Source organism: Bombina bombina, chromosome 2 (assembly GCF_027579735.1).
Source record: "Bombina bombina isolate aBomBom1 chromosome 2, aBomBom1.pri, whole genome shotgun sequence".
Lineage (NCBI taxonomy): Eukaryota > Metazoa > Chordata > Amphibia > Anura > Bombinatoridae > Bombina > Bombina bombina.
Genome location: NC_069500.1, coordinates 357,923,595 through 357,936,564, shown reverse-complemented (window position 1 = coordinate 357,936,564; position 12,970 = coordinate 357,923,595). Strand labels below are relative to the sequence as shown.

Sequence of the window (12,970 nt, the reverse complement as noted above, 5' to 3'; positions counted from 1 at the left end):
TACGAAACTCGACTTAAAAGGGGCTTACAATTTAATCCGTATAAAAAAGGGTGATGAATGGAAGACCGCATTTCGCACCAGATACGGCTTATACCAGTACAACATTATGCCGTTTGGATTATGCAATGCTCCATCAACATTTCAGCATTTCATAAATGAAATTTTCCATGACCTCACTGATGTCTGTGTAATCATCTATCTGGATGATATCCTAATTTACTCAAAGAATTTAAAAGACCATGAAAAACATGTTCGGTGGGTCTTGACAAGGTTGAGACAAAACAAACTCTACGCTAAATTAGAAAAATGTATTTTCCATGTGTCTGAAATTAAATTCTTAGGTTATATTCTAAAGCCCAATAAGATTGAAATGGATCCATAAAAGATCCAAGCAATTATCAATTGGCCCAGGCCCACAACTCTACGCACACTCCAGAAATTTCTGGGGTTTGCAAATTTTTATAGGAAATTTATCAAAGATTTCTCTTCAGTGGTAAAACCACTCACTCAATTAACTAGTAATAAACGGAAATTTCTTTGGAACAACGAGACTCAAGAAGCTTTTATTAAGCTAAAAGACCTTTTCACTACCGCGCCTGTCTTAGCTCTACCGGACTATAACCAAACATTTATTCAAGAAGTGGATGCATCTAATTCAGGGAATGGTGCTGTATTGTCACAGCAAAACATCATAACAAAACAGATCCATCCTATCGCTTACTACTCTAAGACTTTCCTACCTGCAGAAAGAAATTATAGTGTCGGTGATAAGGAATTATTAGCGATAAAACGTGCTCTAGAACATTGGAGACACTTATTAGAAGGAACCAAAGAACCATTTTTGGTATATACTGATCATAAAAATTTACAATATCTGAAAACTAATAAGACCCTCTCATCTCGTCAGGTTCGATGGGCTTTATTTATGGACCGATTCAACTTTCAGATAACCTACCGGCCTGGAACAGCCAATGCCAAAGCAGACGCTTTGTCACGACAATACGAAAATAACCTAACAGCAATTGAACCAACACCAGTAATACCAGAAGAAAAATTCTTAGGATCACTCACAAACCTAGAGAAAGAGATACTTTCAGCTTTAACAACAGAGATAACCATACCTCAAGATTGCATTAAAGATGAAACCACAGGTTTACTTTATCATAAAGGAAGACTTTATATCCCACAAAATTTACGTAAACTCATATTATCATACACACATGATAACATGCTATCAGGTCATACCGGAATTCAAAAGACCACCGAATTGACCCGACGTTATTTTTGGTGGCCACAGATGGAAAAGGTCATAACAGATTACATAACAGGATGTGATATATGTGCAAGGAACAAGTTAGAACACAAGAAACCCATTGGATACCTAACCTCCCTACCTATTCCTGATAGACCATGGTCAATCATATCCATGAATTTCATTGTTGAGTTACCTCCATCTCAACAATATAATACGATATTTGTAGTAGTTGATCAGTTGACCAAACTAGCACATTTTACTCCACTTAAAGCTCTACCCACTGCTATGATAACCGCTAAGACTTTCATCAGTTCTATAGTCAGATTACATGGTTTACCAACAACCATAATAAGTGACCGGGGCACTCAATTTACCTCCGCATTTTGGAGATCTATATGTAAGTTGTTAAAAATAGATGCAAGGTATTCAACAGCGTTTCACCCTCAGACTAATGGGTTAACAGAGCGTCTCAACCAAACATTAGAACAATATCTTAGATGCTACATTACGCACTTACAGGATGACTGGGTCACTCTCCTTCCTATGGCAGAATTTGCATACAATAATTCCATCTCTTCCTTAATAAAAATGACTCAATTTTTTGCCACTTATGGATACCACCCTAGCTCCATAACAATCACTAACACAACAGTTAATTCCCCGAGCGCTACCACTTTTGCAAATAATTTACAAGACAGACTAAAGACTATGATCAAAGATGACGACAAACACCTGACTATAAAATAGGTGACCAAGTCCTTTTATCCACAAAGCACTTACGGTTGCAGACACCAAGTAAAAAGTTAGCTAACCAATTTATAGGACCTTTCATTATTGACAAAATCATAAATCCTAACGCAGTGAGACTTCACCTACCAACACATTATCGAATACACAATACATTTCATGTCTCTCTTATAAAACCTTATATATCAGATCATGAAAGATTAAAACTAACTCCTCCACCCCCTACATTTCTTGATGACCAAGAGGAATTTGAAGTGGAAAAGATATTGGATTCTCGAATCAGGAGGAGAAGATTGGAATATCTGATACAATGGAGAGGTTATGGTCCTGAGGAGAATTCCTGGCAACCTCAGTCTGCGGTTCATGCATCTGAACTTGTTAAACGTTTCCATTGTCGCTATCCTTCCAAACCTCATCCAGGTTCTCCAGGGGTGCTCCCTTAACGGGGGGGAGATGTAATATCTCTTTAAGTAAGAACCTCCCATCAACTGCTCACCCCTATTTAAAGCTCACCTTTCCACTTACAAATTGCCTGTTAATTGAAGTGTATGTCAAGCACACTTCTCTATCCTGCTTATACTCGCAGGTTATTTTCCTTTTCAGGTCAAAGCAAGAAGTTGTTATCTCAACTTTAACTTCTGATTCTCTTCTATCTGGACTACAATCAAGACAAGTTGTTTATCTTATTTCTACAGAAGTCTATCTTACAAGTTATTAGTTTGAACTCACTGTTTGTTTGTCTCCTCGCTTCAGCGATAACCGGAAGTAAGTCACGCTCACACGCCGCGGTCTCACTAACCGCTCGAGTCTCTTCCAGGTAAGACGCTCTCTCCTGTTTTTCCTACAGCATCGGTTTGAATCGGATTAAGGTAAATTGCACCCTGACTGTATTTCATGCATATGAACTGTGCCTACAATTTACTGCATAAAACTGCTCTCAGCTTCACAGATGTATGTTGAACTGAATCACCAATTATTTCAAGCTGACTGAAAGTTAAGTGTAATACCGCTTAAAGGATATTGTAAATATAACTTTTATTTTGGTGTGTGAGTGTGTGAAGATGAATGGATGAACGGAGACTCAGAGGATAATATCTAAGATACAATTTATCTAACTGAAGTTAAACTCGCTATCAAAACTATAGCTCTTTATATATATGATCACGCTACAAAACCTCTTTAGTTCAGAAAAGGCATATTACTCAGAACATGCTATCAAGTTTCTGATAATATCAACTAATTTTTGAACAATAAGCTCACCGTATTTGATCTCTTTTACACAGAAATAGTATCAGAGACAATATACAAAAGAGCAACAAACACAACTCTTTACAAAAGTAACAAGTGTGTTACAGCCACCTACTAGAAACTGACTTTAGACCATGCTGAGGTAGGCTTCCAATAAGTTTTGGGGGAAGCCACATGGAAAAATGTGCTCCAAATCTATCTTGCCCCTTAGGCTTTTTATCTTGTAGTTTCTTCCTCCAGTGATTGCATCCAGTCCTAGCCCAAACAGTATTTTACCCCGAAAGTGAAGAGGTAATAGTTCGCATTTAGAGAGCATGTCTGCGGACCAAGACTTGAGCCATAAAGCTCACCTTGCCAAAGCATCCAAAGTAGTGCTTTTTGCATTAATGCACACTGCTGCATCACATATAAAGCTGTTTGCAGTCCTTAGGATCTTGAAGTAATCTTGAATCTCTTTCAGAAAGACTTCCCCAGAAATGAGCTGTAAAAGGTTATCACAACAGATCACAGTAGCTGCAGCTACACAGGCTACACTGACAGTGGGCCTAAACAAAGTCTGCAAGCTGGAATGATCATTTGTGAAAGCCTTTGAGTTTTCTCTCCAAGGGATCCTTGAAAGAGGTACTATGCTCTAAAAGAATTGTAGTCAGCCTAGCAAATGTGGCTATAGCTCCATCCACCTTAGGAATAGTTTCCAATACCTTTTATATTTGAAGAAGAAAACTGAAATATAGTTTCCAACTGGTTGCTTGCTTGTAGTAGAAGAACCCTCTACTTCCAAAGCTTGTATCAATGGCAGGGCCCTGTGTTTCAGAAAATCCATGCTCAGAAGGGGAAGCTTTGGATTCAAAAGTACCCCTTTTGTCTATGGGGAATTTTAAAAAGTTGCTCCTAAAGGATATTCCTGAGGAGCAAAAGCCAAAGAAGGATCATCTGTCTCCACCCCTTGCATGTGTCTGTATTTAACTGCTGGAGGCATAACAGCCATCAATTTACTATTGGAGGTGTGAATATATTATTATATTCTTTACATATTGGATAGTTTATTAGAACCCCCTTGACTGTAGCCGTGGTAAACTGTAGACCATTGGGCAGACATAGACTCAGCAGATGAGATACACAGCTGAGCAGGGACTCATAACTCATTATCCTAACAAAGTTATCACAAAGTTATCACAAGTGGGAAAGGATTAAATTACTAGTGGATCGCCATTCCAAAGGATCAGATGATGGTCCAGAGATCTAAGCTGCACCAATTTGCTCCATAGTAGATTATGAAGAAAATAAGTATGGATAGAAGCTTATGTATCTGGGAAAGGCAGAAACAGTAAGAAAAAAACAGTATGGCTCACAAACAATAGAAACCACAGCAAAGAAAGGGTTAAACATTTAACCCCAACTTTTAGAAAGATTCTAATATGATCAGAGTTCCCCCAACATAACTAAGGGCTCATTTCCATTGAGTCATTAAAATTAAGCTGTAAGCTACTTAAGTTGCTGACAGCTAAAAGTAGTATACAGCTCCATTTTAGTACCAGGTTTTCACTGAAATATTTTGTGCAGTGCGTGCAGTCAGTCTTTTCATGTATGTGTAAGTTAACGGGGTGTTAATGCTTCCATCCAACAAGTTTGTTGATATGGCAACCTGACCTTACACTATAAAAGCTATGTGTAACACCTGTGTTCTAACACACCAGCAAATTCATCAGACTAGCGAACGTCAGCTGTCTGATGATGAATATGCACCGCACATGCGCTCCACTTTCTTTCTAGCATTTACCCGGCCAGTACGTCACAACTCAGCTGATTTTTGGACAGCAGTGGGCGCGCGCGCAAACAGCCATCATATTGTTGGACAACTGTTTTAGCAAAATAGTACAACATTTGCATTATATAGCCTGTTTAAATCAATTAAGAAGGGACAATAGATTAAATATTAATTGAAAAACAAAGCCTCTTAACATCACCAACCCAGTTTTATAATGGATTTGTATTGCAAAAATGCAATCATTTTACTACTGGATTTCCATATTAGCTACAAGATAAAATGATCTAAACAGTTGCTAACAAATATAAGCAACCTAGAAACGCAAATTCTTGACTGTAGGACCCAAACCGTACTACAACACAATTAGGGCTAGATTACAAGAGGAGCTCTAAATTATCGCACGCCGGCAAACAGGCAAATGTACTGCACTACTTACCCCATTTGCTGCACTTAGGTTCTGGAGCCTATGGAAACGAGGACGCATTTGCATTGCTGAAAACTTGTAATACCAGCACACATTAGCGTGTGCCGGTATTACACAGTGGAGTGCTAATATCGATTTTATGAAAGCGATATTTAGCGCTCCACTTGTAATCTGGCCCTTTATCTATAAATAACATTAGGCTTATATTTAAAATCAGTAAATCACAAAATCAAAAGTAGGTGTTACAACAGGCATGCAAACATAGACAAAATATGTAGGTAAAATGTATCCCAAACTAACTTTCAGCAGCCTAAAATAATTAAAAATATTCACAACCCATATTCTGATAAAAGCTAGTAGTTTTTTCCAGGATTCTTAAAAAGAAAATCATACTGTAGTTTGGTATATGACTACATTATTTGCCATAATCATCCAACTGAAATTTGTAGTGTTTGTCTTTGTTTAGGACAGGATTGTAATCACAGTACTACAAGCTAATGATAAATTGCCTGAAAAATACATAGTTACACTAGTTACCATTGTGACCAGTATGGGATCGGTCAATAGGGAGTTGTTTACACACAGAGCTTGCTGCCTCCATTTCTTGGCTCCCATCCCTATGTGTCAGATGAAGCTGCTTGGAAAGAGTTGCCTGAAAATAGAAAATAAAATATAGCTGTGCAAGAAATTATAGAGTTTAGGGATTACCACAAACCTATATATGGAATGTTGATGTATTATATTAAGAGTCTAATGAGCCTTTGAGGAAAGTTTAAGTCTATGGAAACATCTACAAATATAGAAAGATGGTTAAATCAGAACCCTTATGTTTACTGCAATACTTATACTTTACATTAGTAAAGTTTATTTAAATGTTTAAAACTTAAACCAGACATTTGTAGTATAATTAAAAAATACTTCCTTCTAGATGTATCACTTTACTTATCGGGTATACTCTTGTTCCACATGTATATGATTATGTATAGTACATCATTGTCAAAATGTTTATTATCCCTCTTGTATTTACATGCTCTTAACTTGTAAGTATGTATTTTCTTTTCCCTATCAATAAAAAGAAATAAAACACACACAAAAATACTTCCTTCTTGCAAAGCAACCAATAATTATTTCTGTCATTTATTTTTATTTATTTTTGTAATTAATGTATTGACAAATTAACACCTGTAGCCTGACATGTATTTTGTTGTTGGTGTTTGAACAGGATGATTATGAATAACAAGAAAATTAACCCCTTAGTGACCAGACCACTTTTCAATTTTCTTACCGTTAAGGACCATGGCTATTTTTACCTTCCTGCAGTGTTTGTGTTTAGCTGTAATTTTTCTCCTACTTATTTACTGTACCCACAAATATTATATAGCGTTTTTCTCGCCATTAAATGGACTTTCTAAAGATACCATTATGTTCATAATATCTTATAATTTACTGTAAAAAAATGATCAAATATGATGAAAAAATTGAAAAAACACTTTTTCCAACTTCGACCCCCAAAATCTGTTACACATCTACAACCACCAAAAAACACCCATACTAAATAGTTTCTAAATTTTGTCCCGAGTTTAGAAATACCCAATATTTACATGCTCTTTACTTTTTTTTTTGCAAGTTATAGGGCAATAAGTACAAGTAGCACTTTGCTATTTCCAAAGCATTTTTTTTTCAAAATTAGCGATAGTTACATTGTAACACTGATATCTGTCAGGAATCCCTGAATAACCCTTTACAAGTATATATATTTTATTAGTAGACAACCCAAAGTATTGATCTAGGCCCATTTTAGTATTTTTCATGCCACCATTTCACCGCCAAATGCGATCAAATAAAAAAAATCCTTAACTTTTTCACACAATTTAGGTTTCTCACTGAAATGATTTTCAAACAGCTTGTGCAATGATAGCACAAATGGTTGTAAATGCTTCTCTGGGATCTCCTTTGTTCAGAAATAGCAGACATATATGGCTTTGGTATTGCTTTCTGGTAATTAGAAGGCCGCTAAATGCTGCTGCGCACCACACTTGTATTATGCCCAGCAGTTAAGGTGTTAATTAGGTAGCTTGTAGGGTTAATTTTAGCTTTAATGTAGAGATCAGCCTCCCAACTGACACCTCCCACCCCCTAATCCCTCCATGACCCCCCCCTCAGACAGGTCCCTTCCCTCCCCCACCTCACAATTGTCATCGCCATCTTAAGTACTGGCAGAAAGTCTGCCAGTACTAAAATAAAAGGCTTTTCATTTTTTAATATATATTTTTTAAAATATATATTATTCTGCAGTGTTGAATCCCCCCTCAGCCCCCAACCTCCCTGATCTCCCCCTCTACCTATATGCCGCCATCTTGGGTACTGGCAGCTGTCTGCCACTACCCAGTTTGCTGGAAATGTGCTTTATTTTTATTTCGAAATAAATAAAAAGACCCTATTTTCTGTAGTGTAGCTGCCCCCCTCAACACTGTACCCCCCTCCCAGATACCTTTCCGAACACTAATTAGGCCTTATTCCCCCCTCCCTCTGTTTCATAGACAGTTACTATAGCATTTAATAGCGCATGCGCTCCCGCACACTCAGGTACAGGATCCAGAACTCCCTCCAGCGATGGGCCGCTCACCCGCCTCCCTGCTATGGCTCCCACCCGCCAGTGGCTCTGCATCAGTGGCTAAAAAAAGGGTATTGCAGGATGTCTTAATATCGAGGCATCACTGCAATACCCTGAAAGTGACTGAAAGCAATCACGATCGCTTACAGCGCTTCAAACCCCTGAGGACGTGCCAGGTACGTCCTTGGTCATTAAGGACCGTTTCTTGTAGGACGTGCCTGGCACGTCCTCTGTCATTAAGGTCTAAAAACATTGTTTAAAAAAATCATAAAGGGACAGATTACGAGTGGAGCGCAAATGTTTGCGTGCGAGCCATAAGGGGTTTATCATGGGTGTTTGCGCTCATAGGGTTTACGGCAGGTATTATGAGTTGAAAGTAAATGCAATCACTTGAGCACAATCGCGATTTACGCTAAAGTGATTACCTCCTCCTCAGAGCTCTGGTTAACTGTTTACAGTTACACTCATAATAACACCATCCCATAAAAATTATTTAAAAAAATAAATAATATTGTACACAAATGTTATAAGGGCTCAAAGATATGAGATGTCAGGTGTTGGAAGAAAAAAAAAAGCAGGCAAAGAACTTTAACATTGAGATACACAGATATACATATCTAAATATGTATACATATGTACAACCCCAATTCCGAAAAATTTGGGACAGTATGGAAAATGCTAAATAACTAACAAAGAGAGACATTTTAAATTCAATTCACCCTATACTATATTGAAAACACGTTATTAACACATTATTGGATGTTTTACTTTGTGAATTTAATGTATTTTTTTTTTTTTTTTAATAATAATATTTTTATTGAGGTGAAATACACTACATGACAATTAGGCAATAATTTGCAAGACATGTAAATACAAGCATAAATTACATCAATACTGGAAAAAGAATAGAAAATAGAATAATATAATAACATTGACATCCACAAAATCTCTAGATAAAGTCATGCTACAAAAGGAAACCAATTAATATCTAGAGATACAAAGTCAACCTCATGTTTTCTAATATAGTGAGTCCCCATTAGAAAAAGGTAAAATAACGACACAACGTTTATCCCTATAGGTATATGGAGGCCACTCTTGGACCCCCTAGAAAATTAGTAAGTCATATTGGGGATACTGGGGAGAAGGGAAAGCAATGAAAAGGGCCACTCTTGGATCCGAAATATGATTTAGAAACATAAATAACTAACACTGAAGTATGAGAGGTTACTAAAACAGGTACAATTTGCTATTGAGCCACTTGTAAGGATAGCGCCCAGGGATTAATTCACTTTAATTAATATTAAGTTACAGGGAGGGCTGCGTGGGAGAATGGATGCATGTCTAATGAGAATCTGCACAACTTACATTTCAAAGGGCTACGTAGCTATTGTTTCATTAGTAAAGTCTAAAATGCCATCGCCATCTGGTGGAGAGACCTGGTATCTATGTACATTAGCATGTTTATACCATCATCTGTCCAGGGATCTAGCAGGGAGTATTAGTGAAGGGGAAAACAAAAGAATTAGAATAGAAATATATACCTACATATGGGGGAGATTAAATATACTTTGAACATTATCTGAGGAATATTTGAACAATATCGTCTCCATTGCAGTAGTATCAATAAGGGGGAAAAGCATAAAAGCTATGAGACAAATATATTGATATAGGGGACTTTAGATACCCCTTGAACGTTAGGCAAGTTAAAATTGGTTACTGCATAGCTCATTACAAAGGGATTAGCACTGGTCACATGATGAATATTGGCATATTAACAAACCTGCGCGTGCTGTCACATAAAAATTCAAGCTAACCAAAGGCAGAGGAAATATTAAGAGAGAACAGACTAACCCCCCATTCTAAAGTAATACAAACATTCCAAGGGACAACTACATGAGACTCTCCATTTCCATGTCTTAACATCCTACTCTCCACTAGTGTTTGAAAACGGGTCACATCCTCCCAATGAAGTGGAAAGACACACATTAAAAATTAAAAACTAAGTAGGTACTAATCTATAACCAAGGAGAACGCAAAAGGATGTATACATTTGAACCTCTATAGGGGTGAAAAATAGTAACACAGAGACATGGTATGGGGGACAGATGTAAACAGCATGTAGGCAGCTACATATCAATAATCTATTGTGAATATACAATCAGAAATTTAACCTAACATGCAAAAACGAAGTCCTCTAAACATCAGGCTAAGTTGCCATCATTATTCCATACAAAGGGAGATTAAGAATTGATTACTTGCTCTTGAGTAATGAAATATAAAGGTAGCAGTAGAGAGGTAGCATAATGGGTAACCGTTTGTTATATCAGTTTGTGCCATATTGTAATATTTTACTGTACCATTTCTACTGCGGATATCTGTGTGTTGTAGTAGACATTCAGCCGATTCCAGCCCTGAAATGAACCCCTGCGGCAGATCTCAGCAATAGCCAGGTTCCCTCGGTAATGCGGTCAACTAAGAAAGCTAATCTCTGGAGCCAGAAACCATACTCCCAGAGGGTCCTCGATGTTGTAGGCCATTCAAAAGAGAGATCTAGAGGTAGCGACTGTGGACAACGTGGTAGATCAGTTGTTAGATTTGCCGGGTACAAGGGCTCCGGGTGTTGCCACGGCCATCTAAGATATTCTGGCGATTGACCAAATTTTGTATATTTCCACTTCCTAGGAGTAAAATGTAACTCCCATGCTACTAAGACCTTAGTACTGGCTGGAGTCGGGAGTGGGCGACTGACCTTACCCATGTCTTCTGGCTTAAGGAGGGCTGGTTTTGCAAATTCAGCAGAGTCCCCCTTGGGATTCTTGAGGGCGATCGTTGCAGTGCGGTGATAGTCAGATGCGGTAGCAGTCTTCTGCACAAGATCAGATAAAGCCTCCATAGTTGTCTCGTCTTGTTGTATGATCAGCTCTTGATTTGGGAGCGTTCTCAGGGCATGCACCGGGGCTTCCCTGGTCACAAGATCTTTCCGTCTGTGATTTATCATTGGTGGCATTTGTCTACCACCATGTTTCTCTACTAACCCGCTTGCTGCTATGGGTAAGATGCTTTCCGTTGGTTTTGAAGTTATGAGACTGCAAAGCTCGGTCTCCAGGGCTCGATAGTGGTCCTCCACAAGCCGTGTCATTCTGCGTTCCCATCTGTCTATGGCCTCCATACTCAGAGCCAGATCCCTGTGGCTGAGGTGCGTTAAAACCTTATTAGCAGAATGGATGGTTCCTATCTAGAGGTGGGTGAGGTGTAGACTTTTATAGTAGAAATGCTCTTCTTAGTAATGATTTGCAGTAGTAGCAGTAAGTAGTACTGCTCGTAACCCCAGTCTCCTAGGGTGGGGAATATGCGATAGCCCCGGCTCTACGAACTGCCAGACACCATAGGGATGCAACAGCCGCGTGGCCTAACTGTAGAGCTTAGGCAGAGATGTCAAACCTGGAAGTTTCCCCCAGGATTATCAATTTCTTGAATCCAATAGCAGTCTGCTGGTCTCTAATCATAGAATTATATATTTTTTTGCTGGAAAACAATAAAATATCACATAAAGCTCTATAATAGAACCAGGAGCTCCCACAAAATACGTCCTGCTGCTACAGCTGTAGGCTCCGCCCCCTGAATTTAATGTATTTTTGAAAATATACACTAATTTCAAATCTGATGACTGCAACACACTCCAAAAAAGTTGGGACAGTCAACTGTTTACCACTGTGTAACATCACCTTTTCTTTTAATAACGCGAACAGGTAGCCCTCAGTTACGCCGGGGGTTAGGTTGTAAATTGAAACCCAGTTTATAATGTAAGTCAATGGGAAGTTTATTTTTAAAGGTTTGAAATGAAGACTTGAAATACTAAACAGCATTATAAACCTAATAATATAGATTGTATCATCATCAAACTAAGTTTAATGAACAAAAACATTTGCTAAACATCACCTAATAAAATAATTACACAACAGATCGCATCATCATCAAACTAAGTTTAATGAACAAAAACATTTTTTTACTTGCATTTTTCTACAATCAGTTCTCTGCATTGTTAGCATGTTAGATAATATTGGTTCTGCACCTATTCTATGCATTTCAATCTGCAGTGATTAATAGGCAGTTAGGCACCCTCTCTTCAAGCTGCTGGACAGGAATATAAAAGGGAAGTGCCTGCTAGAGCTTGTTACTCGATAGGTCTGGTCTGATCTGTGTACACATATCAATTTCAGGCTGTTAAACTTGCTTAACTTTGCTGAAACACAAGCGGACAGCTCCACCTACTGGCTATTTTAATTAGTGCACTGATTTTTAATGCATTTAAATAGCAGTCCCATGACTGAAAAAAATGGTTGTTATTCTGAAACGGTGCAAATTGAACTGGCGTAAACCGAGGTCCACCTGTATTAAGCGTTTAGGTACTGAAGACACCAGTTGGTTAAGTTTAGCAGGCTGAATTTTCCCCATTCATCCATTATGCATGTCTTCAGCTGCGCAACTGTACAGGACTTTGTTGCCTTATTTTGCACTTCATAATGTGTTGCACATTCTCAATTGGAGACAGGTCAGGACTGCAGACAGGCCATGCAAGCACCCACACTCTCTGCTTAAGCAACCATGCGCTTGTTATCTGGGCAGAATGTGGTTTGGCATTGTCCTGCTGGAAAATGCAGGGACGTCCCTGGAAAAGACGACGTCTGGGTGGCAGCATATGTTTCTCCAAAATGTATACAAATCTTTCTACATTAATGGTGCCCTCACAGATGTGCAAGTTACCCATGCCATGGGCACTGACACACCCCCATACCATCACAGACACTGGCTTTTGGACCTGACGCTGATAACAGCTTGGATGGTCCTTTTCCTCTTTGGTCCGGAGAACACGACGGCTGTTTTTTCTAAAATAATATTTGAAACATTGAAACA

The 12,970-nt window shown here is 38.4% G+C and overlaps 1 protein-coding gene across 1 annotated transcript in view; it reads right to left on the bottom strand.

Annotated features, from left to right (window-relative positions):
* LRRC43 (leucine rich repeat containing 43) overlaps positions 1–12,970 on the bottom strand; it is a 258,073-nt gene that overhangs the window by 136,390 nt on the left and 108,713 nt on the right. The window contains exon 7 of the mRNA XM_053699766.1: positions 5,980–6,094. Coding sequence (XP_053555741.1) covers positions 5,980–6,094 — 115 coding nt within the window. The remainder of the gene's footprint in view (positions 1–5,979; positions 6,095–12,970) is intronic.